The sequence below is a fragment of the Mobula birostris genome, chromosome 19 (genome assembly GCF_030028105.1).
Source record: "Mobula birostris isolate sMobBir1 chromosome 19, sMobBir1.hap1, whole genome shotgun sequence".
Taxonomy (NCBI): domain Eukaryota; kingdom Metazoa; phylum Chordata; class Chondrichthyes; order Myliobatiformes; family Myliobatidae; genus Mobula; species Mobula birostris.
Window position 1 is genome coordinate 69593661 of NC_092388.1, and position 22005 is coordinate 69615665.

General features: G+C 41.9%; 1 protein-coding gene and 1 pseudogene across 8 annotated transcripts in view; one reads left to right on the forward strand and one right to left on the reverse strand.

The window, feature by feature from the left end:
* LOC140212672 (UBX domain-containing protein 6 pseudogene) overlaps positions 1 to 821 on the reverse strand; it is a 68915-nt pseudogene extending 68094 nt beyond the window's left edge.
* Positions 1 to 22005, forward strand: part of ulk4 (unc-51 like kinase 4) — a 702256-nt gene that overhangs the window by 418691 nt on the left and 261560 nt on the right. For all 8 annotated transcript variants that reach the window (XM_072283788.1, XM_072283790.1, XM_072283793.1 and 5 more), the window contains 2 exons: positions 10505 to 10556; positions 10668 to 10812. In XM_072283788.1, the coding sequence (XP_072139889.1) occupies positions 10505 to 10556; positions 10668 to 10812 (197 nt within the window). The remainder of the gene's footprint in view (positions 1 to 10504; positions 10557 to 10667; positions 10813 to 22005) is intronic.

A 22005-nucleotide genomic window follows, 5' to 3' on the forward strand; every position in this document is an offset into this window, starting at 1 on the left:
CTAGTGTAGTTTTGGTGTTGTTTCATGTATCACCAGGGTCCTGGAGGAACGTTGTTCTGTTTTTACTGTGTACTGTACCAGCAGCTTATGGTCAAAATGACAATAAAAAGCAACTTGACTTGCCTTGACTTGAACAGACTTTATTTACATTATATCAATTTTGTTACCGAAAGATATTTTGATTTTCTATATGTGATAAGGTACTCCACGCAAATAAAAATATTTTCAGTGCAGGTAAACAGGATACCAATTCACAGGTCAGGAATGAAGTTGTATACCCTTTCTATAGGTTACTGAAGCTTTGCTTGCTAGAAGGCCAGGACACATGGATTTTCCTCATAGGCACTGTTCTTGTTTTAAAATGCATTCGTGGAATTATGGTGAGATGTTCAAGTTCACTTATTGTTAAATTTTCACTCAGGTTCCCTTGGGTGTTTGTGGGTCAACCTGACTGTAACCAGGGTGTGGAATAATCACCATCCCTGTTTGTACGTGACTGATTGGTTCTCTCCCCGGGTCTTTGTGCTTGGGCTGTTATTGTGCTTGTCGCAATAAAAACAGCACTGGAGATAAACGCGTTCTTCTCCTCTGTCATCATGAACCAATGCTTGCCACATCGGTGTCAGGAGTGGGATTAGAAATTGATGGTGAAATTGAAGAGCTACGACATCAGATGGAGCACCTTAAGATCCAGGGAATAAGTCAAGGGACCAAAGGGTATGCATCCCCTGCACTCCCAGGCTAGGCCAGGAAAACCGACCCAGAGTCGGAAAATCTAGGGTCCGAGCATCGTACCTTCCCAGGGAACTCCGACGGAGCATGTGTACCTAGGCTCCTCAACCCAGGGGATATGGCGGTGTGCATCACCCACCTGTGGTGGGGAACCCACGATGCTGGGATGACGGGCAACGTGGAAGCACCAGCAAAGCCGCCGGAGAAGGAGGAAGACCAACGGGCCCCAGCAATTAAAGCCACAAGACCCATCCTGAAACTCCCCAGAAACAACTCTACCAGACACCTGGAGCCTTACCTGGCACAAGACATACTTGCCACATGGTACAACAGGTGGAGCTCCACCAAGACAGAGGTGCACCTCGCCATGATGCCTCCTCAACCTAGTGCCAGCTGAGCAGTGCTACTAGTTGTTCTGTTATAAAATGTGTTCATGGAATTATGATGACATGTTCAAGTTCATTTATTGTTGCATTTTAGTTTGTTATACAGTTGTTCACTTGGGTGTTGGTGGGTCACCCTGATTGCAACCAGGGTGTGTTATAATCAGCTCTCCCATCTGTCTGTGACTGAGTAGTTCTCTCCCTGGGTCTTTGAGCTTGGTCTGTTACTGTGCTTGTCGCAATAAACAGGGCAGTGGAGATAACCGAATTTTTCTTGTCTGTCATCATGGACCAAATGTGTACCCCAGTAAGTGTGCAATATACAACCCTGACATTCATCTTACCCACAGATATCCACAAAACAAAGAAAGCTATGGAACCGTTCAAAGAAAAAACATCAAAACCACACCCCACGTGCAAAACAAAATGGTGCAAATAACAAAAGAGCGAAAGAGCACAGAATATCAAACACAAAATGGAAAGAGTCCAGGCAAATTCAGTTCAGCTCAGTGTTTATCTGCAAGCCGCCCCAACTTACTTCAAATCAAAATTGCCCAGTGGTGCAGGTGGCAGAAGCCCAGAGTTGAAGGAATTGGGAGTACTTACAGGGCTATGGGAATGGAGAGATTTACATAGTTGAACCAAAACAGAGCCACAGATCTTTGGGTGAAACTTAAATTTGAGATATCTGAATAACAAGAGCAATTGAGGAGAACAGACGTGGCGTGTTTCACGGCTGACACCAGAGATATGTGTGAGCAGACATTTTTATGGGGATGAAGATTGGAGAGGAGAATATTTGAGTCATAATCGAGACAAATCAACATAGCAGAATTAGGCTGCCTGCTCCGCCATTCCAACTTGGCTGATTTGTTATTCCACTCAACCCCATTCTCCTGCCTTCTCCTCATAACTTTTGATGCCCCGACTAATCAAGAACTTATCAAACTTTCAATATACTCAATAACTTGGCCTCTAAGTCAATGAAGTCCACAGATTCATCATCCACTCCCTGAAGAAATTCCTTGTTATCTCTGTTCTAAAGGGATGTTCTTCTATTCTGAAGTTGTGCCCTCTGGTTCTAGATTCCCTTTCTGTAGGACATTCTCTCATGTCCACTCTATCTAGGTCTTTCAAAATTTGATAGATTTCAGTTTTAGAATCAGGTTTAATATCACTTGCATATGTCATGACATTTGTTGTTTTGGGGCATCAGTACAGTGCAATATATAAAAAAACACTATAAATTACAGTAAGAAATATATATATAAAATTATATTAAATAAGTAGTGCAAAAAGAGAGACAGGATAGTGAGGTAATGTACATGGGTTCATTGTCTGTTCAGAAATCTGATGGCGGAGAGGAAGAAGCTATTCCTGAGATGTTGAGTGTGTGTTTTCAGGCTCCTGTAACTCCTCCGTGATGGTAGCAATGAAAAGGAAGCATGTCCTGGATGGTGCGGATCCTTAATAATGGATGATACCTTTTTGAGACATTGCCTTCTGAAGGTGTCCTCAAACTTGAGGAGGCTAGTGCCTGTGGTGGAGCTGACTGAACAATTTTCTGCAGCTTTCCAAACCTGTGCAGTGGCCACTCCATACCAGGCAGCGGTGTAACCTGTTAAAATGCTCTCCACAGTACATCTGTAGAGATTTGCCAAAGTCTTTGGTTACATACCAAATCTCCTCAAACTCCTAACGTAGTAACACCTTCTTTGTAATTGCATCATTGTGTTGGGCACAGGGTAGATCCTGAGCCCCACACTCAGGAATGTGAAACTTTTTCACACAGAGGGTTGTGGATCTGTGGAATGCTCTGCCTCAGAAGACAGTGGAGGCCAATTCTCTGGATTCTTTCAAGAAGTAGATAGAAGCTCTTAAAGATAGTGGAGTTAAGGGATATGGGGAGAAGGCAGGAACAGGGTACTTGTGGACGATCAGCCATGATCACAGTGAATGGTGGTGCTGGTTCAAAGGGCCGAATGGCCTACTCCTGCACCTATTGTCTATTGTCTATTGAGATTGGGCACTTTGATTCACCCATTTTACACTGGTCTTAATAATCTCCATGGCTCTTCACATGGCTTTAGACCACCTAGACAACACAAACATCTACGTCAGGATGCTGCTAATCGACTATAGCTCAGCATTTAATACCATCATTCCCACAATCCTGATTGAGAAGTTGCACAACCTGGGCCTCTGTACCTCCCTTTGTAATTGGATCCTTGACTTCCTAACTGGAAGACCACAGTCTATGCGGATTGGTGATAACATATCCTCTTCGCTGACGATCAACACTGGTGCACCTCAGGGGTGTGTGCTTGGCCCACTGCTCTACTGTCTGTATACACATGACTGTGTGGCTACGCATAGTTCAAATACCATCTACAAATTTGCTGACAATACAACCATTGTTGGTATAATCTCAGATGGTGATGAGAGGGTGTACAGGAGTGAGATATGCCAACTAGTGGAGTGGTGTCACAGCAACAACCTGGCACTCAGTGTCAGTAAGACGAAAGAGCTGATTGTGGACTTCAGGAAGGGTAAGACGAAGGAACACATACCAATCCTCATAGAGGGATCAGAAGTAGAGAGAGTGAGCCAGCTGGTGGCGTAATGACATCGGTGCCGGACCCGGGAGCGGAGGTTCCCGGGTTCTAAACTATTCGGGTCTGCTCCCAAATACGCTTTCCATCACAACTCAACCTCATCAAATAAAGGGAAAAATACTGCGAAAATGTCTGTGTGAGGAGTGGCACGCCACACAGTCTCTCTCTCACTCCACACCTTGTAAAAGCCATGAAAGAGACGTCAGCACAGACTCGCAAGCACACAGGCACGCGCCAAAAGAAAAGTGGAGAAAGTGAGCAGCTTCAAGTTCCTGGGTGTCAAGATCTCTGAGGATCTAACCTGGTCCCAACACATTGATGTAGTCATAAAGAGGGCAAGAGAGCGGCTATACTTTATTAGAAGTTTGAAGCAATTTGTCATGTTCACAAACACACTCAAAAACTTCTATAGTTGTATCGTGGAGAGCATTCTGACAGGCTGCATCACTGTCTAGAATGGAGAGGCTACTGCACAGGACTGAAAGAAGATGCAGATCTAGTCAGCTCCATCTTGGGCAGTAGCCTACAAAGTACTCAGGACATCTTTAGGGAGCGGTGTCTCAGAAAGGCAGCATCTATTATTAAGGACCTCCAGCACCCAGGGCATGCTCTTTTCTCACTGTTACCATCAGGTAGGAGATACAGAAGCCTGAAGGCACACACTCAGCGATTCAGGAACAGCTTCTTCCCCTCTGCCCTCCAATTCCTAAATGCACTTTGAAGCTTTGGACACTACCTCACTTTTTTAATATATAGTATTTCTGTTTTTGCACATTTTTAATAATCTATTCAATATACGTAATTGATTTACTTGTTTATTTATTATTTTGTTTTATTTAGTTTTTTTTCTCTCTCTGCTGTATTATGCATTGCATTGAACTGCTGCTGCTAAGTTAACAGATTTCATGTCACATGCTGGTGATAATAAATCTGATTCTGATTCTGATATTCTGGTTAACTCCCCCAAATTTTACCGCTCACCTACTGATTAGTGGTAATCTACAGTAGCAAATTAATCTACCAAACCGTGTGTCCTTGGGATGTGAGAAGACCCAGGGAAACCCCATGTGATCACACTGAGAATGTGCGTTGAAGTTGAGGATTGAACCTAGGTTGCAGGAGCTGTGTGGCAGCAACTCTTCTTGCCGTGCACAATGTCACACTCAGCATAACATTCCTATCTGCAGTCATCTGAGAGTTCTTTAACATGAAGTGGCATACACTGAATGGGCTCTGTGCTGGGTTCCTACAATGATTTGTTCAAGGCTTTGGGAGTGTAGTATCTAATACACATATTTTGAAAAGTTATAGTATGCATTAAAACCTAATTTTGCACCTTATACTTTGGCAATCAACTTTGCTTCTGTGCATTTTTATTAGAACCATAGAACACTACAGCACAGAAAACAGGCCATTTGGCCCTTCTAGTCTGTGCCAAAACATTATTCCGCTAGTCCCATTGACCTGCATCCAGTCCATAATTTTCCAGACCTCTCCCATCCATGTACCTATCCAATTTATTCTTAAAACTTGAGTGAGCCCGCATTTACCATGTCAGATGGCAGCTCATTCCACACTCCCACCACTCTCTGAGTGAAGAAATTCCCCCTAATGTTCCCCCTTTCCCCTTTCACCCTAAAGCCATGTCCTCTCGTTATTTCTCCTAATGTAAGTGGAAAGAGCCTATTCACATTTACTCTGTCTACCCCTCATAATTTTGTAAACCTCTATCAAATCTCTCTTCATTCTTCTATGCTCCAAGGAATAAAGTCCTAACCTGTTCAATCTTTCCCGGTAACTCAACTCCTGAAGACCCAGCAACATCCTAGTAAATCTTCTCTGCACTCTTTCAATCTTACTGATATCCTTCCTATAGTTAGGTGACCAGAACAGTACATAATACTCCAAATTTGGCCTCACCAATGTCTTATACAACCTCCCCATAACATCCCAACTCCTATACTCAATACTTTGATTTATGAGTGCAAGTTATTGTGATTTATTATGGCAAGAGTTCTTAAGGAAACTGCATCTGAATAGAATGGCATCCTTTAGTAAAATTCTTGTCTTCCGATTGATAAGAGTCATGTCCTCACATTAGACTAATCCAGTTCCTGCACTGGTGTTTTGTAAATCAATTGACTAGATGCAAATGCACCCATGAATGCACATGCATTCTATGCATGTTTATTTGAATGATGAAGGTGATGAACGACAGATGTTGTCTGCATTGATCTTAGTACGGCATTTGACAAGGTCCCTCATGGTGGGCTCGCTGAAAATAAGATGCATGGTATCTGCAGTGACTTGGCTGTGGTTGGTGAACTTTTTCCAACTGGAGGTCCGTGACTAGTGAAGTCCCACAGGATCCATACTGGGACCTTTGTTGTTATATGTAAATGAAAGCATGGATGGGTTATTGGGAAGTTAACAGATGATGCAAAGATTGGTAGTGGTGTGGATAGTGTAGAAGCTTGCCAAAGTATGCAATCAGAAATGTGTCTTTTGCAGATATAGACCAGAGAAGTGGCACACGGAGCTTAATCTTGGCAAGTGTGAGGTTTTGCACTTTGGGAAATCAACTGTAAAGGGTCAGAATACAGTTAATGGCAGATCAGTGTTGATTTTGAAAGAGTCGTTGAGTCCAATTTGACAGCTTCCTGAAAGTGGCTGCACAAGTTGATGGGGTGGTAGAAAAAGCATATGGCATGCATGCAATTATTAGTCATGAATATATGTTGCAGATTTATAAAATTTTGATTGGACCATATATGGAGTATTACATTGAATTCTTATTCCATTATAGGAATGATGTGACGATCATGAAGAGAGTGCAGAAGAGGTTTACCAGGACGCTGCTTGGATTAGAGAGCATATGGACAAACTTAGCTTATTTTCTCTGGAGTTTCATAATCTAATGGGAAACCTGATTAAAAGATTCTAAATTTATAAGATTATGAGAGGCATAGGTAGAGGAGGCAACTGGTATCTTTTCTCCAGAGTGAAAAGGTTGAAAACTAAAGGGCATGCATTTAAGTTGAAAGGGCATGTATGGGGCAAACCTTTTTACATAGTTGGGTGCTTGGAATTTACTGCCAGGGGTAGTAGTGGAGGGAAATGTGACAAAATGGGTTTAAAAGGCTCTTAGAGGGACACATGAATGTGTAGAGAATGGAAGGATATTGGCATTGTGTACGTAGAAGGGATTAGTTTAATTCGGCATTTAATTACTAGTTTAATTAGTTCAATATTGAAGGTCAAAGAGCTGTTCTTTTTCTATGTTTTAAATTGTATAAATAGAGGCTGATAGAATTTCCCAATAGGTTCAAGTTTATTGTTGTCAAGGGCATACATCAAAGGTTATAAATGCTAAGAAAATTAGCTTTTTGTAGCAGCAGCACAGGAATTCTCAAAGTATGCTGTACAACTGGATTTTATATTAAATTCTATCAGGTAATTTCTAAGATGGTTGTTCTACACGAGTAACTGAGTCGAAATCAGGTGCTAAACTATGTGAGAGAAATGTTTTCTGGTGACTATTATGAGTTATTATTGGGGTCAATTAAATGCATTTTCCTCATATTATTAAAATATTAAAATATCTCTATTTTAAATTATCTCCCTTATCCTGATTTGTCCAGCCTTAGTCAATGATGTCTCTGAGATGTTTATTCTCTGCTTTAGAAACCAGTTTACTTATCTTGTTGCAGATAATCTGTGTATTCAAATGAACAACCTTTGAAGTTGGCTCGTAAACACCATTTTCCTCGGCTTTGACTTTTTGCAGGAGTATTATTGATAGACTTTTTGTTCCTCTCATTCAGTCTGCTTCTTATTACCTACCATGTAACACCATGCATTCACTTCATCCTTCTTCTCTGTCTCAAGGAGTTCTACTTGTCCAAACCCTCTTCAACTCACTCAGCTTAGCCAAAGAGCTCCCCACCAGTGCTCTGTCTGTAGTCCCAGTACACCCATGCAGCTCTCCTTGAAAGGCTGACCAAATGGCAGCTGGATTGGAATATTTTAAGTCAGAAGTATTCAGTAACTGGAGAAATTTTAGATTGTTCTCCTCCAAGCGGAGAAGTTTGAGAGATTTGATGAGACAATGATTATACACATTTTTAATAGACAAAGAAATGAAAGATTGCTTCCAATGCTGAGTCAAGAACCAGAATACTCAAGATAATAAATGAAAGGACGAATGTTGGAGTTCAACCTAGATTCACTGAGGATCAGCATACTTGTCAGTGAATAGCTGAACACAAGCAGCTCCCTTCAGAATTATCAACAGTAGTCCTTCCTGTTTGGTCTATAATCCTCGGACATGGTGTTTGCATTAGGTTATAGATATCCCATTTCTAATTTCTATTGTGATTGTAACCCATCTGGTGCAACTTCATGTGCATTCAAAGCATAATTTCACAGCAACTTCCAAAACAGACACACTACTTCAGGCACAAACAAGAGAAAATCTGCAGATGCTGGAAATCCGAGCAACACACACAAAAATGCTGGAGGAACTCAGCGGGCCAGGCAGCATCCATGGAGAGGGGTACGGTTGACATTTCGGGCCGAAACTCTTAGGTAGAACTGGAGGAAAAAAGCTGAGGAGTAGAATTAAAAGGTGGAGAAGAGGAGAGAGAAACACCAGGTGACAGGTGAAACCTGGGGGGGTGGGGATGAAGTAAAGAGCTGGGAAGTTGATTGGTGAAAGAGACAGAAGGCCATGGAAGAAAGAAAAAGGGGGAAGGAGCTCCAGAGGGAGGTGATAGGTGGGCAAGGAGAGCAGTGGGTCTGGGTAAGCTCGCGGTCAGCAGGAATCACAGTGGGGGAGCGGTGAGAGAGGGTTTCACTGAACTCCCGTCGAAGGAAAGATTTAAACTTCTTCAAGGTAGGCATCCCTGGAAGAGTTTTCCCAGAGTAATAATCTAATCGCAAACAAGAGAAAATCTGCAGATGCTGGAAATCCAAGCAACACATACAAAAACACCTTATATTCAGTCTGGGTAGCCTCCAACCTGATGGCATGAACATTGACTTCTCTAACTTCCGCTAATGTCCCACCTCCCCCTCGTACCCCATCCATTATTTACATACACACATTCTTTCTCTCACTCTCCTTTTTCTCCCTCTGTCCCTCTGACTTTACCCCTTGCCCATCCTCTGGGTTTTCCCCCCGCTCCCGTTTCCTTCTCCCTGGGCTTCTTGTCCCATGATCGTCTCATATCCCCTTTGCCAATCACCTGTCTAGCTCTTGGCTCCATCCCTCCCCCTCCTGTCTTCTTCTATCATTTTGGATCTCCCCCTCCCCCTTTCAAATCTCTTACTAGCTCTTCCTTCAGTTAGTCCTGACGAAGGGTCTCAGCCTGAAACGTCGACTGTACCTCTTCCTACAGATGCTACCTGGCCTGCTGTGTTCACCAGCAACTTTGATGTGTGTTGCATTTACCTCATCCCTTTTTTTAAAAATTGAGCCATACCAGCATTTGAGTTTGATATAACCTTGCTGAGAGAAAATTATTATATCAAAAAATGTTTATTTAAGGTAATGAGACTGTCATAAAGAAAATTACCAACAAAAATTTTTACTGTAGTTCACAGCTAATGAAAGAAAGAATTGTCGAAGGGTGGGAGTGGTACTCGTTGATTTGCTGTTACATAGAGCTGCTTTTGGGATTCTATAGTACAGTACTCCTGTTGAAAGGGCAGAATAATAGGTTGTTTAACCTGTCATCTAGAATTCACACTTTAGGAACTCATCTATATACCTTTTAACTGTGATGTGGATCTTTGCCTTCACTACTCCTTCAGATATGACCAGAAGAGTAGGGACGAAGTTGGCTTGAAGGTCAGCCTTTGTGTCCAAGACATAGTCTGCATACTGTGATTTAACTACCGAGGTTTGAATAATCTTGGTTCTGGAATGTAGTTGCTGCAAGTTAAACAATTTCTCATTAGTGCTAAAGGTTAGCTATACGGCCTGGATAGTTTTGTTGACAGTTAGGTGTGGCAGTGGGGCAATGGTGGAGCCTCGTTTGACACTGGACTTCACTGAACTTGACTGTTTTAGCAGCATGGCTTCCATGAAGCAATGATAAAATGAAGATGAGTCTTTGGAGGGATCTGAATTTGAAGAGAGTGCTTCACAGTTCCTGTTTGACTCTTCAAAGGGTTAAGGTTGATCAGTGAGGCTGTGATTATTTGTTACAGCACAATTGAATCATACTTTCATTCCAAAAAGAACAACTCCATACTGTGATGAAGCCTACAGCTGAGTATAGATTGGCAAGCCTTGCCTTTGTTTTGGAACAGATGCAGGTTGGATGGTGTAAGAGCTCCCACCAATGAGTGTGGATGCAGTCTAGGAATGTCGACTGTTCCTAATTGTTATCTGGTTGCCAAAGTGCAATAGTGTTCTTGTGTTTGTGAAAGAAGGTTCAGTTACAGTTTGCCCTCACAGAGTCACTTCTGGCAGTGACTATGCCATGTTATCATCAGATGGGAATCTTGGTTAGCATGGGCCAGTTAGACCAAAGGCCCTGCTCCTGTGCTGTACGACTTTATGACACCAGTGCCCAATTGAGTAAGGATCTGTGAAATCATATCTCAGCAAGAGGCTGCATCTTTGAGGAAAAGAAGAACAAATGTCAATGAAAATTGGCCAAGATACATCAAAGTAAAGGCAATTCTTTCCAATGTGTTATATTTGAGTTAATATAGTCAAATTAGCCACACATTTTCCTTTAATCTTTGCTTGTTTCTGCTTTTCAGATTGTTGACTGTGTTCTCCCTCCCTTAGTGTCTCTGGTGCTTAGTCAGAATGGTAAGGACGACCAGAAATGAAGTGCAGTAGTCATTAAATTTCCCATCACCTCTGCCTTACATGTTTTCTGACTTTTTATTATCTCCTTTTTATGTGCCTGCACTTTTGAAGTGGAGTGGCGGATCTTTAGCTTGCGATTGCTGTCAGAAACCGTATCTGTTGTGGCAAACCATGAGACCATGTTGGGAGAGAAAGAGGAGTATCTTGCTACAAACAACAAATGGCTGTCCCTCATCCGAGAATCTCTGCTCCCTCAGTAAGTGAATGCTCCATTGTCAAAATTAGCTCATCTAATTGTGCTGGGTGTTAGGGCACTAAAAATATAAAAGAAACAGGAAGAATGCAATGGAACTATGATGGGTGTGGAGGACAGTTGCAAAGGTATTGCAATGCTGATGTTGTCAACAACAGAGAAGAGATGTAACTAAGGAGAATAAAATTATGAAGGGCCTTGATGAAGTGGAAACAAAATATGTCTCCCTCAGTGGAGTAATCAAGAATTGGGGCACAGTTTTAATGAAATAGTTGTAAATTTGTTTTGAAATATTTAAAGACAAGAAAAGTTTAAAGGCATTGGATTTTATTTTTAAACTTACCTGAATTACTTTGACAAATTCCAAATGCTTCTCAGAGTGCTTTCATCAAAAACAGTAGGAGTTGCAGTTTTTAATAAAAGGGCAAATAAGGCAGGAACAAGCAGAGTGGCCATTGTGTGAGTGGGCCAATGTTAGACTCGGGTGGCTTTGGCTTATCAGGCTTCGGTGAAAACAGACATGGGCAAGGTAAGTATCTGCTCAGCTTCTTCTTCTTCATTTTTCTTTCTAATTCTATTACTACATAGAGCAGTGAGAATGGCTCCGGGGGCTGTGTTGTGTTTTTTGTGTGAGATGTGAGAACTCTGGGAGACCTCCACATCTGCACCAGGTGCACCGAGCAGCAGTTCCTCAGAAAACGGGTTAAGGAACTGGAGCTGCACCTTGATGACCTTTGGCTCATATAGGAAACTGAGGAGGTGATTGGTGGGAGCTACAGGGAGGTAGTCACCCTGATTTGCAGGAAGCAAGTACCCAGGTGACTTGTCAGGAGAGAGAAAAGAAATGGGAATCCAGTGCAGAGTACCCCTGTGGCTGTCCCCCCTCAATAATAAATATACCATTTTGGATACTGTTGTGGGGGGGAACAACCCAGCGGGGAAAGCTGTATTGACTGGGTCTCTGGCACTATGGTTCAAAAGGGAAAAGGGGGAGAAGGTGACTGCAGTAGTGATAGGGGATTCCATAGTTCCATAGCTAGAGGAGTAGATACGAGATTCAGTGGACGCGCTAGAGACACGCGAATGGTATGTTGCCTCCCATGTGGCAGGGGACATCTCGGATTGGGTCCATGGCATTCTCAAGGGGAAGGGTCAACAGCCAAAAGTTCCAGTACATATTCAGACCAATAACATTGGGAGGAAATGGGAGGAAAGGGGAGGACGTCCTGAAGAGGGAAATTAGGGAGCTAGGTAGAAAGATGAAAAGCAGACTTCTAGGGTAGTAATCTCTGGATTGGCTGCCTCTGCCACGCACCAATGTGGATAAGAATAGGATGATTCAGCGGATGAATGCATGGCTGAGGAACTGATGCAGGGGGCATCAGATCTGGGGAAGGTATGATCTGTCTAAAAGGGACAGGTTACACCTGAACTCAAGGAGTTGTTGGGGAGGGGCTTAAAGTAATTTGGCAAAGGGATGCAAACTGAAAGCCGGCCGGTGTTGTAGTGGCATCTGCACCAGACTTCAAGGCGAGTGGTCCCGGGTTCGAATCCAGCTGGCTCCCTGCATGCTTTCCATCTGTGCAGCGTTGTGTGTTGAATTAGCAACGCGGCCTCGTAAAAAGTAAACAAAAAATGTTAAGGTAACAAGGCGCGGAGAGGAACAATAATATGAAACCGAGTGATAGGGCTGAAGATGGACCAGTTGGTTTACAAGCAGAGGCATTGTGTAGTGAGACAACCAGGAAAGGCAGGCAGATGATAGGGCAAAATTGCAGTCAGTGGAGTGAACTGCAGTGTAATGGGGACAAAATCAAAAAGGGTGATGAATATATTGGCATATTATATTTGCATGCACACAGGATACAGGATAAACTAGATGATCTTGTAGTGCAGTTAAGAGATTAGCAGGTATGACATTGTGGGCATCAGTGGATCATGGCCGAAAGAAGTTTATAGTTGGGAGATTAACATCCAAGCAAACAGAGAAGCAGGTAGGCAGAGAGGGCGAGGTGGCTCTGTTGATAAAAAAAAATCCATAAAAAGAGGTGATACAGGATTGGAAGATGAAACATTCTTGGTAGAGTTATGAAACTGCAAGGGTAAAAAGACACTCATGGGAGTTATATGCAGGCCTCCAAACAGTAGTCAGGATGTGGGCTACAAATTACAGTGGGAGATAGAAAATGCATTTCAAAAGGGCAATGTTGCAATAGCCATAGGGGATTTCAGTATGCAGGTAGATAGAAAAAATTATGTTGATGGTGATTTTGGATCCCAAGAGAGAGAATCTGTAGAATGCCTGTAAGATGGCTTTTTTGAGCATCTAGTGTTTGATCCCACCAATGAATCAGCTATCTGGATTGGGTGTTGTGTAATGAACTGGGTTTAATTAGGGATCTTAAGGTAAAGGGACCCTGAGGAGAGAATGACCATAATATGATAGAATTCACCCTGCAATTTGAGATGGAGAAACTAAAAACAAATGGATCATTATTACAGTGGAGTAAAGGGAACTACAGAGACATGAGAGAGGAAAAGGCCAGAGATGATTGGCAAGGGACTTTAACAGGGATGACAGCAAGCAGCAATAGCTGGTGTTTCTGGGAGAAATTTTGAAGGTGCAGGATAGATACATCCCAAAGAAGAAGTATGCTAAAGGCAAGATGACAATGGAAGTCAAAGCCAACATACAAGCAAATGATAGGGCATATCATTGAGCAAAAATTAATGGGCATTTAAAAAACAACAGTAGACAACTAAAAAAGCCAAAGAAGGGAAGAAATGAAATATGAAGGTAAGCTAACCAGTAATACCAGAGAATGGTTTCTCAAATGTATAAATAGTGAAAGAGTGGTGAGAGTAGATATCAGGCCACTGGAAAATGCTGCTGGATAGGCAGTATTGGGGGACAAGGAAATGACAGAAAAACTGAAAAAGTATTTTGCATCAGTTTTCACTATGGAAGACACTAGCAGTATGCCAGAAGTTTGAGAGTGTCAGTGGGCAGAAGTAAGTGAGAAGGAGCTTGGGATGCTGAAAGGTCTGAAGGTGGATAAGTCACCTGCACCAGATGGACTATACCCAAGGGTTCTGAAAGAGGTTGTTGGAGAGATTGTGGAGGCATTAGTAATGATCTTTCTTGAATCACTAGATTCTGGCATGATTCCAGATGACTGGAAAATTGCAAATGTCACTCCACTTTTCAAGAAGGGAGGGAGATAGAAGAAAGAAATTGTAGACCTGTTCGCCTGACCTCAGTGTTTGGGATGATGTTGGAGTCAATTGTTAAGGATGAGGTCCTATGGTACATGGAGGCATATGATAAAATAGGCCATAGTCAACATGGTTTCCTTAAGGGAAAATCCTGCCTGTCAATTCTGTTAGAATTCTTTGAAGGAATAACAAGCATGATAAACAAAAGAGTATCAGTGGATGTTGTGAACTTGGATTTTCAGAAGGCCTTTGACACGTGCCACACATGAGGCTGCTTAACAGGATAAGAGCCCATAGTATTACAGGAACGGTACTAGTATGGATGGAGGATGGAAAAGATTCATCACGTTGTTATTTGGGTTATCAGCTATAGGAGAGGTTGGACAAACTTGGGTTATTTTCTCTTAGAGTTGTAGGCTAAGGAGTGATCTGGTAGAAGTTTATAAAGTTATGAGAACCATAGATAGGGTGGACAGCCAGAGTAATTTTTTCAGGGTGGAACTGTCAAATATTAGAGGGTACCGTTTGAAGATGAGAAAGTTAAAATCAGCTTTAAAGAGCATTTTTTTTATGCCGAATGGTAGGAGGCTAGAATGTGGTGCCAGAGGAGGTGGTGAATGCAGATATGATATCAGTAATGTATAATAGGAATTTAGTAAGGTACGTGAACAAGCAGAGGATAAACAGATATAGACCATGTGCAGGCAGATGGAACTGGTTTAGTTTGACATCTTGGTCGGTACGGACGTCAAAGGCTGAGGGCCCATTCCTTGTAGTACTGTTCAATGTTCTATAATATATATTCAGAAAAGGACACAAACGTCTTCCCAGAAATGCTGGGGAATCCAGATTCTAATGAAAATAAGGAATTAAAATCAATTAATATTAGTGGGAAAAGGGCAGGGGGAGTTAATGGCACAGAAAGCAGATAAATTCCTTGGCCTGGTGATCTGCTCCAGAAAACTGAAAGAGGTATCCATGATCCACAATTCTGTAGTTTCTTACAGGTTAGAATGGGGTACTGTAAAAATGGAGGGAGACCAAAGAGGTAAGAAGTTTGGTAAAGAAGGGGAAGAGTCAGAAACGGACCTTGTGAAGTGAGAGTGAGATGGAAGGTGGTGTAAACTTCTAGGTATATAGAAAAGTAGTTAGCAGTGCTAGTACGTCCATTCATCTGCTGGAAAGAATGATCGGAGAGGGCCTGTGCAGAATTAAGAGAAGGATATACTGTATCTAAATGTTCTACACAGCGGTGTGGGCTGATAAATGGGCAGCTTGGATTTTGTGATAATTAGTTGAAGGAGGAATATTTCAGTGTGAAAACAAGTTCAGCCAAGTGAACTCTGAGGTAGTGAAGGAGGTTTGTCTGGAAGGAAGAACCAAAGGGCACTTGGACAGACTAATGTTAGATGGATGTGCAGAGAGGGGACATATGTTGGCAGTTTCACCATAAGAAGAGGAAATGGAGAGGAGGAAATATACTCTAGTACTTGGAGCCCTTAAAGCTTCAAATTGTGGGCTACATATATTGCACTACTTGATATTTTATATTTCCTGCCAGAAAATGATATTCCATATCTACTGTCCTGTCAATATTCATCAGGTTGGATTAAGATTAAATTGTAGGCATGTGTTAATTAAGCTTTGCAATATGCTTTACATATATTTTGTTACAAGATGGAAGCTTAATAACTGTTATATGCTACATATATTGAAATCTTTAGTAATTGGCTTTCTCTTTCAAATTTTCTGTCAGTCAAAATATTGCTGACACACTCTGGAGAAATGTTTCTGCATGATGAAGTTTTCTACACTTAATGTGAATTGCCTGAGCCTTTGATGCTGGCAGTATGTTAAAAAGGAAGAACCTGGAAGCCAGCTTTGATTTATACTTTTTTGACTGCAAGCTACCCCAGTGATCTGAAAATTGTAATGAGAACAATTGAAAATATTCCTGGGTTATTCTAAGACTACTGTTTGTCTATATTTCTATTTCTGTATTACATAGTGAAATACAAAGCCTGCGCACAGCCACACAAGCTGCCCTGTGATCCAATGCAAATCAGACATCAAAGCTAAGATATTCTCTGAAGTTGTATGATGGTACAAAATTATTTTATTTTGTGCACATGATATGGTGCATTAATTATTTGCCTTAGTACAGAATTTTCCTTAATAAAGAATGTTCGTCCTAATGAAATAATGCTTCATAAAATTGAATGGATGGAGACCCCTCCTGGCAGGCAAGGTATAAATTTCAGATTCTTGCATTTTCTAGATCACTCAAAATCAATTTTGTTAACATGTAAAAGTGTCCTAATCACATTTTAAGACCCTATGCCATGCTGAGGAAGCATACATGTCCAAAATTGGTTCCCATCCACAAACTGTGTGAATTTGACAAGGAGAAGGAAATAATCAGGGAGCACCTTAGATCAAATCAGTGTTAAGTAGAGACCATTTGGTTGCAGCTGTGCAAGTCAAACAGTGCAGGGCAGTGGACCAAGTATAACACCGTGTGTCAGAGACCAGTGGTTATAGTGACTGAGCCCCCTAAAGATGCTTCAGGCTGTCAGTTATGAGGTATGTAACAGTAGTAAAGTCTCATTTTAGCACAGACCAAATTTGGACAGACCTGATAGTGAAGTTTAAAATTATAAATTCGCATGTAATTCATTCTTTATGCCTGCTGAACCCCGTAATCTACAGAGCAAACAGTTGGTTCTTTATCTGCATACACAGAATATTAACAATGTAGGTAGATTATTGCCTTGTATTGAAATAAATACTGTGGGCCCATTCTAACAGCTGCTGCAAGGACATCTTTGCAAAATGAACCAAGTTGGGAATTAGGTATTTTGTGAAACCTCAGAGATAGGCAAAGTGAAACAATGACCATGAAAATAAAGGCAGTAGAGTGAAAGGACCGTGGCTGGTAAAATTCACCAGGACGTTGCCTAGTTTACAGAGTCCAGACTATATAGAGAGACTGAAGAAACCTGACTGTTTGCTCTGGAGCTGAGGGGAGTTTTGACAAAAGTCTATAAAGGTATGAGATATACATTGCTGTGCAAAAGTCTTAAGCATATATACAGTATGTAGCTAGGGTACCTAAGACTTTCGAACAATACCGTGGTAATTTTATGTATTGCATTGTTCTGCTGTTGGGAAAAAAATTCAACTTCCATGGCATATGTGAGTGATGGTAAACCTGATTCTGATATGGGTCTCTATTGTGGACTGAGAGTGGGAAGGGAGCAGAGAGAGGGGAATGATGGTTGGGAAAAGGGGAAGGGAGAGAGAAGAGAGCAGGAAGCACCAGAGAGGCATTCTGTAATGATCAATAAAGCAATTGTTTGGAATCAAATGATCTTGCCTGGTGTCTCAGGAGTGTGTGTGCCTGCATCCATACCATCTCCTCCATCTCCTTCCCTGCCCCTTCTGCGGAGATCCACCCTCACCATCCACAACATCCTTTGCTCCTGCCAGGTTTACAAACTCACTCTCCTCTCCACGTTGACAAATACAGTACTGCAAAAGACCTAGGCACCCTAGCCATATATATGTGCCTAAGACTTTTGTACAATATTGTAGATAAGGCAAATTGTCTTTCTTTTCAGGGCGGAAATCTGCAAAGCACTATTTTTTTTGACACGCAAAGAGTGGTGGTTGCCTGGAATGTACTGCCAGATGAGGTGGCAGAAACAGATATGATAGCAATATTTAGGAGGCATTTAGAGAGACACATAAACAGGAAGGAGATCACATACAGGCAGATGGGATGAGTTTAAATTGGTATCATGAACCCAAAGGACCTATTCAAGTACTGTTCTATCTCTTTAACATTTTTGCTGTATTTTCTCAAATGTGCCTTCTAGTACTAGACTCCCCTGCATAGGAAAATTATTATATCTATTTAAACTAAGCTCTTAATAATTCTATAAACCTCTGTAAGTTCACTGTTTAGCCTCTTATGTTCCAGTGAGAATAAATTCAGACTATTCCAGGTAACATCCTAGTAATCTCATGTGGATACTCCTTATTGCTCACATCCTTCCTGTGGTGTGACAATCAGAGCTCCAGATATAGTCTAACTGATGTTTTCTAACTGCAGCAGAATGTCACAACTCTTATTCTGAGCTTCTTGGCTTATGAAGGCAAGCATGCCAAATGCTTGATGTTGATTGTTATGTTGCCAAAATGCCTGGGGACAGAAAAAAAAATCAGAATTTAACTTAAGAGGGCCAGGACTTGATAAGAAAGGGGGAAATAGCATATGAGCATTGTTTTTTTTTCCTTCTTTATGCAAATCTGCTGGATTGAGGGTTACTTAATTCCACTCTAACTTTGTGGGTTCTGCACTGGCTGATGAATTAGGTGTGGGACTCGCAGATTTTTGCACAGATGGGGTAGGAGGTACATGATTATTTTTGGTTTGTCAGAGAGTGCATTCCTTCTGTTGCTTAGGCAAGGCTTTTTGTGCTCTGCATGCATGGCTTTAGGGTTCTCAATGTAATTCCAATTGCTTTTTCTCTGCTTGGGACAGTCATGGGCCAGAGATGCACAGGGGACAAGGAAATAATATTCTTCAAGGAAGAATTGAGTACATCCCTGAATGGCAGTACTAGGAATAGAGCGAATATCTAAAATACATAAATACATATTAACAGATGAGCTTTTCAATTTAATGGTATTCTTGACCTCCTTTGTTAATTACAGATGACGCCTCTTTTTTATTGAATCCCTCATTCTAACTGGGATAAATTCCCACTGAGAGTTGTGGGCCATCTGGAATGTAGAATGGATAGCACAGACCCTTTAGTCACAATGTTGTGCCGAATTTTTAACCTACTCCAAGATCAACCTAATGCTTCACTCACACATAGCCCTCCGTGTTTATTTCATCCATGGTGCTATCTAAATGTATTTGCCTTTACCCTGCCCCAGGTAGCACATTCCACATATCCACCACTCTCTGTAAAAAAAACCTACCTCTGACATCTCCCCTTTACCCCATTCATGTTAAAATGATGCCCTCTCATAATAGCCATTTCCACCCTGGAAAAGGTTCTGGCTGTCCACTCTATCTATGTCTCTTATAATCTTATACACCTTTATCAAGTAACCTCTCATCCCCCTTCATTCCAAAGAGAAAAACCCGAGCTCATTCAACTTTTCCTCATAAGACATGCTGTCTAATCCAGGGAACATCCTGAGAAATCTCCTTTGCACTCTCTGTAATACTACTACTTCCTTCCTATAATGAGGCAACCAGAAATGAACACAATATTCCTAGTATGGTGCAATCAGAGTTTTATAAAGCTACAACATTACCTCACAGTTCTTGAAATCAGTCCTCTGACTAATGAAAGCCAATGCACCACATGCCTATGCATGATAAATGGACATGGACCTCAGGATCCCTCTGTTCCTCCAGACCGTTAAGTATGCTGCTATTTGGCCTGTGTTCTTCAAGCTCAATTTTCCAGAGTGAATCATTTCGCACTTTTCCAGACTGAACTCCATCTTAGCCCAGCTCCGTATCCTATCAATCTCTCATTGTAACCTAGGACTATCTTCTACACTATCAATAATACCACCAACTTTCATGTCATTTGCAAACTTACTAACCTGCCCTTCCAAGTTATTTCTAAAAAACTCACAAACAGCAGGAATCCCAGAACAGATCCCTACAGAACTCTGCTGGTCACCAACCTCCAGGCAGAATACACCCCAGCTACTACCACCAAATAGCCAGCTGGAGGTGTGATGGCATCAGCACAGGACTTCGAGACAAGAGGTCCCGGGTTCGAATCTGGCCAGCTCCTTGCACGCTTTCTATCTGTGCTGGGTTGATCGTCGAGCTATCAACTCAACTTCATAAAAAACCAGACAAAATGCTAAAGAACCAAACAGCAAGGTTGCTGACCAACATGCCATAGGGCGCGGAGAGGAATAATAATAATAATACCAAATACCTTCTGTGGGCAAGCCAATTCTGATTCCAAGCAGCAAACTTTCCATGGATCCCATCCTTTTTGAAATGTGAAATCTTGTTGAATGCCTTACTAAGATACATATACACCACATCTTGCTGTTAGAATAATGTTATTGCAGTGCTAGTGACCTGTCTGTAAGGAGTTTGTACCTTCTCCCCATGGTTTCCTCCAGGTGCCACAGTTGCCACCCACATTCTAACGACATATGGGTTAGGGTTAGTAAGCTGTGGGTACACTATGTTGGCATCAGAAGCATGGTAACTCTCGTGGGCTGCCAGCAGCACATCTCAGACATCAGACTGTGTTGGTCATTGATGAAAACCACGCATTTCGCTGTATGTTTCAATATACATGTGATAAAGCTAATGTTTAATCTAAATCCATTGCTCTACTTTCATGAATTTGTTTTACCACTTACTTAAAGAATTCAATGAGGCTTGTAAGGCAGGAGTTGCCCCTCACAAAGCCATGCTGTCTCTAAGAATCCTCTCTCATACTTCGCTCACCACTGATTTAAAACTCACTGGTCTGTAATTCCCAGGATTATCCCTGTACCTTTTGTGAACAAAGGAATAACAGTTTCAACCCTTTAATCTTCTGGTGCAACTCCTGTGGCCTTTCATGGTACAAGGATCATGACAAAAGCGCATCAATTTCTTCCCCTTACTTTGCGGAGTTGTATATCCCATACAGCCCTGCGACTTATCTATCCTAATGTTCCGAAACGTTCCAACGCATCCTCTTAAAGTCAACATATTCCAGCCTGATCTATGCTGTCGTCACAGTCATCAAGGTCCTTGTCAGTGTGAATATTGAAGCAAAGTATTCATTAAGGACCTCACGTACCTTCTCTGACTCCAGGCACATATTTCCCCTTTCATCTCTGATCATTCTTACCCTCACTAGTCATCATCCTGTTCTTGTAGAATGCCTTTAGGTTTTCCTTAATTCTACTAGCCAAGGCCTTCTTATGTCACCTTTTAACTCTCCTAAGAACCTGATTAAGCTCATTCCTGGCTACCTTATAAATCTTGTAACTCTCGCTTCGCTAGCAGCTTAATATAGGGGATGATAGCCCCTGTCCTGGCCAAACTTAAAAAATCTCATTTGGATGGATGCTGTGCAATGTGTCCCGTTACAAATCAGTACCCCAAAATAACAAACAATGCACAATATGCGATTAAACAATTAAGCTTTATAATTCTCAATTTGACTGTGTGGTCAGTAAAGAAACAAAAAAGAAAGGGGCCCATTCTCATGAAACAGTCTATTGTGCAATGTGGAGCTCACTGATAAGGCCGTTCGTCCACCATCGACCTCCTCCGATCGTCGCTGACCTTTGGACCATCGCTCCTCAGTCCACTCCGTCCAGCGGTCTACCAACTCTCTCCATTCGTGTCTTCTCTCCTCATCTCCCCCCGACCAAAAACCCCTGAATTCCCAGCTCCCAGACACGCAAGAAAGAACAACATCCTGCTAATTGGCTAGCAGGCCCCATTATCTCCAGTCATAACCCAAACATTGCTGCCACAGAGAAGCCATTACCTCAACAGTGGAACATTACAGAGAGGCCATTACATTAGCAGTGAAACCCTACTGCGTGTTACACTCTCAAGACCCCTGTCTGATCCTTCTTCATAAACTCTTCCTCCCTTTTCCTCTTGACCAGATATTCCACTTCTCTTCTCAGCCAAGATTGTACAGTAATAGAACATTACAGCACAGAAACCAGTCCTTCAGCCCATCTAGTCTATGCAGAACTATTATTCTGCCTGCATATGTACCAAAGTCCTCCAGACCGCCAGATACCTGTCCAAATTTTTCTTAAATGTTGAAATCAAACTCACATTATACCACTTCCACTGGCAGCTCATTCCACACTCTCACCACTGTCTTAAACATTTCACCTTTAACTCTTAACCCATGAGCTTTAGTTCTAGAGTCACCCAACTTGAGTTGTAAAAGCTTGCTTGCATTTACC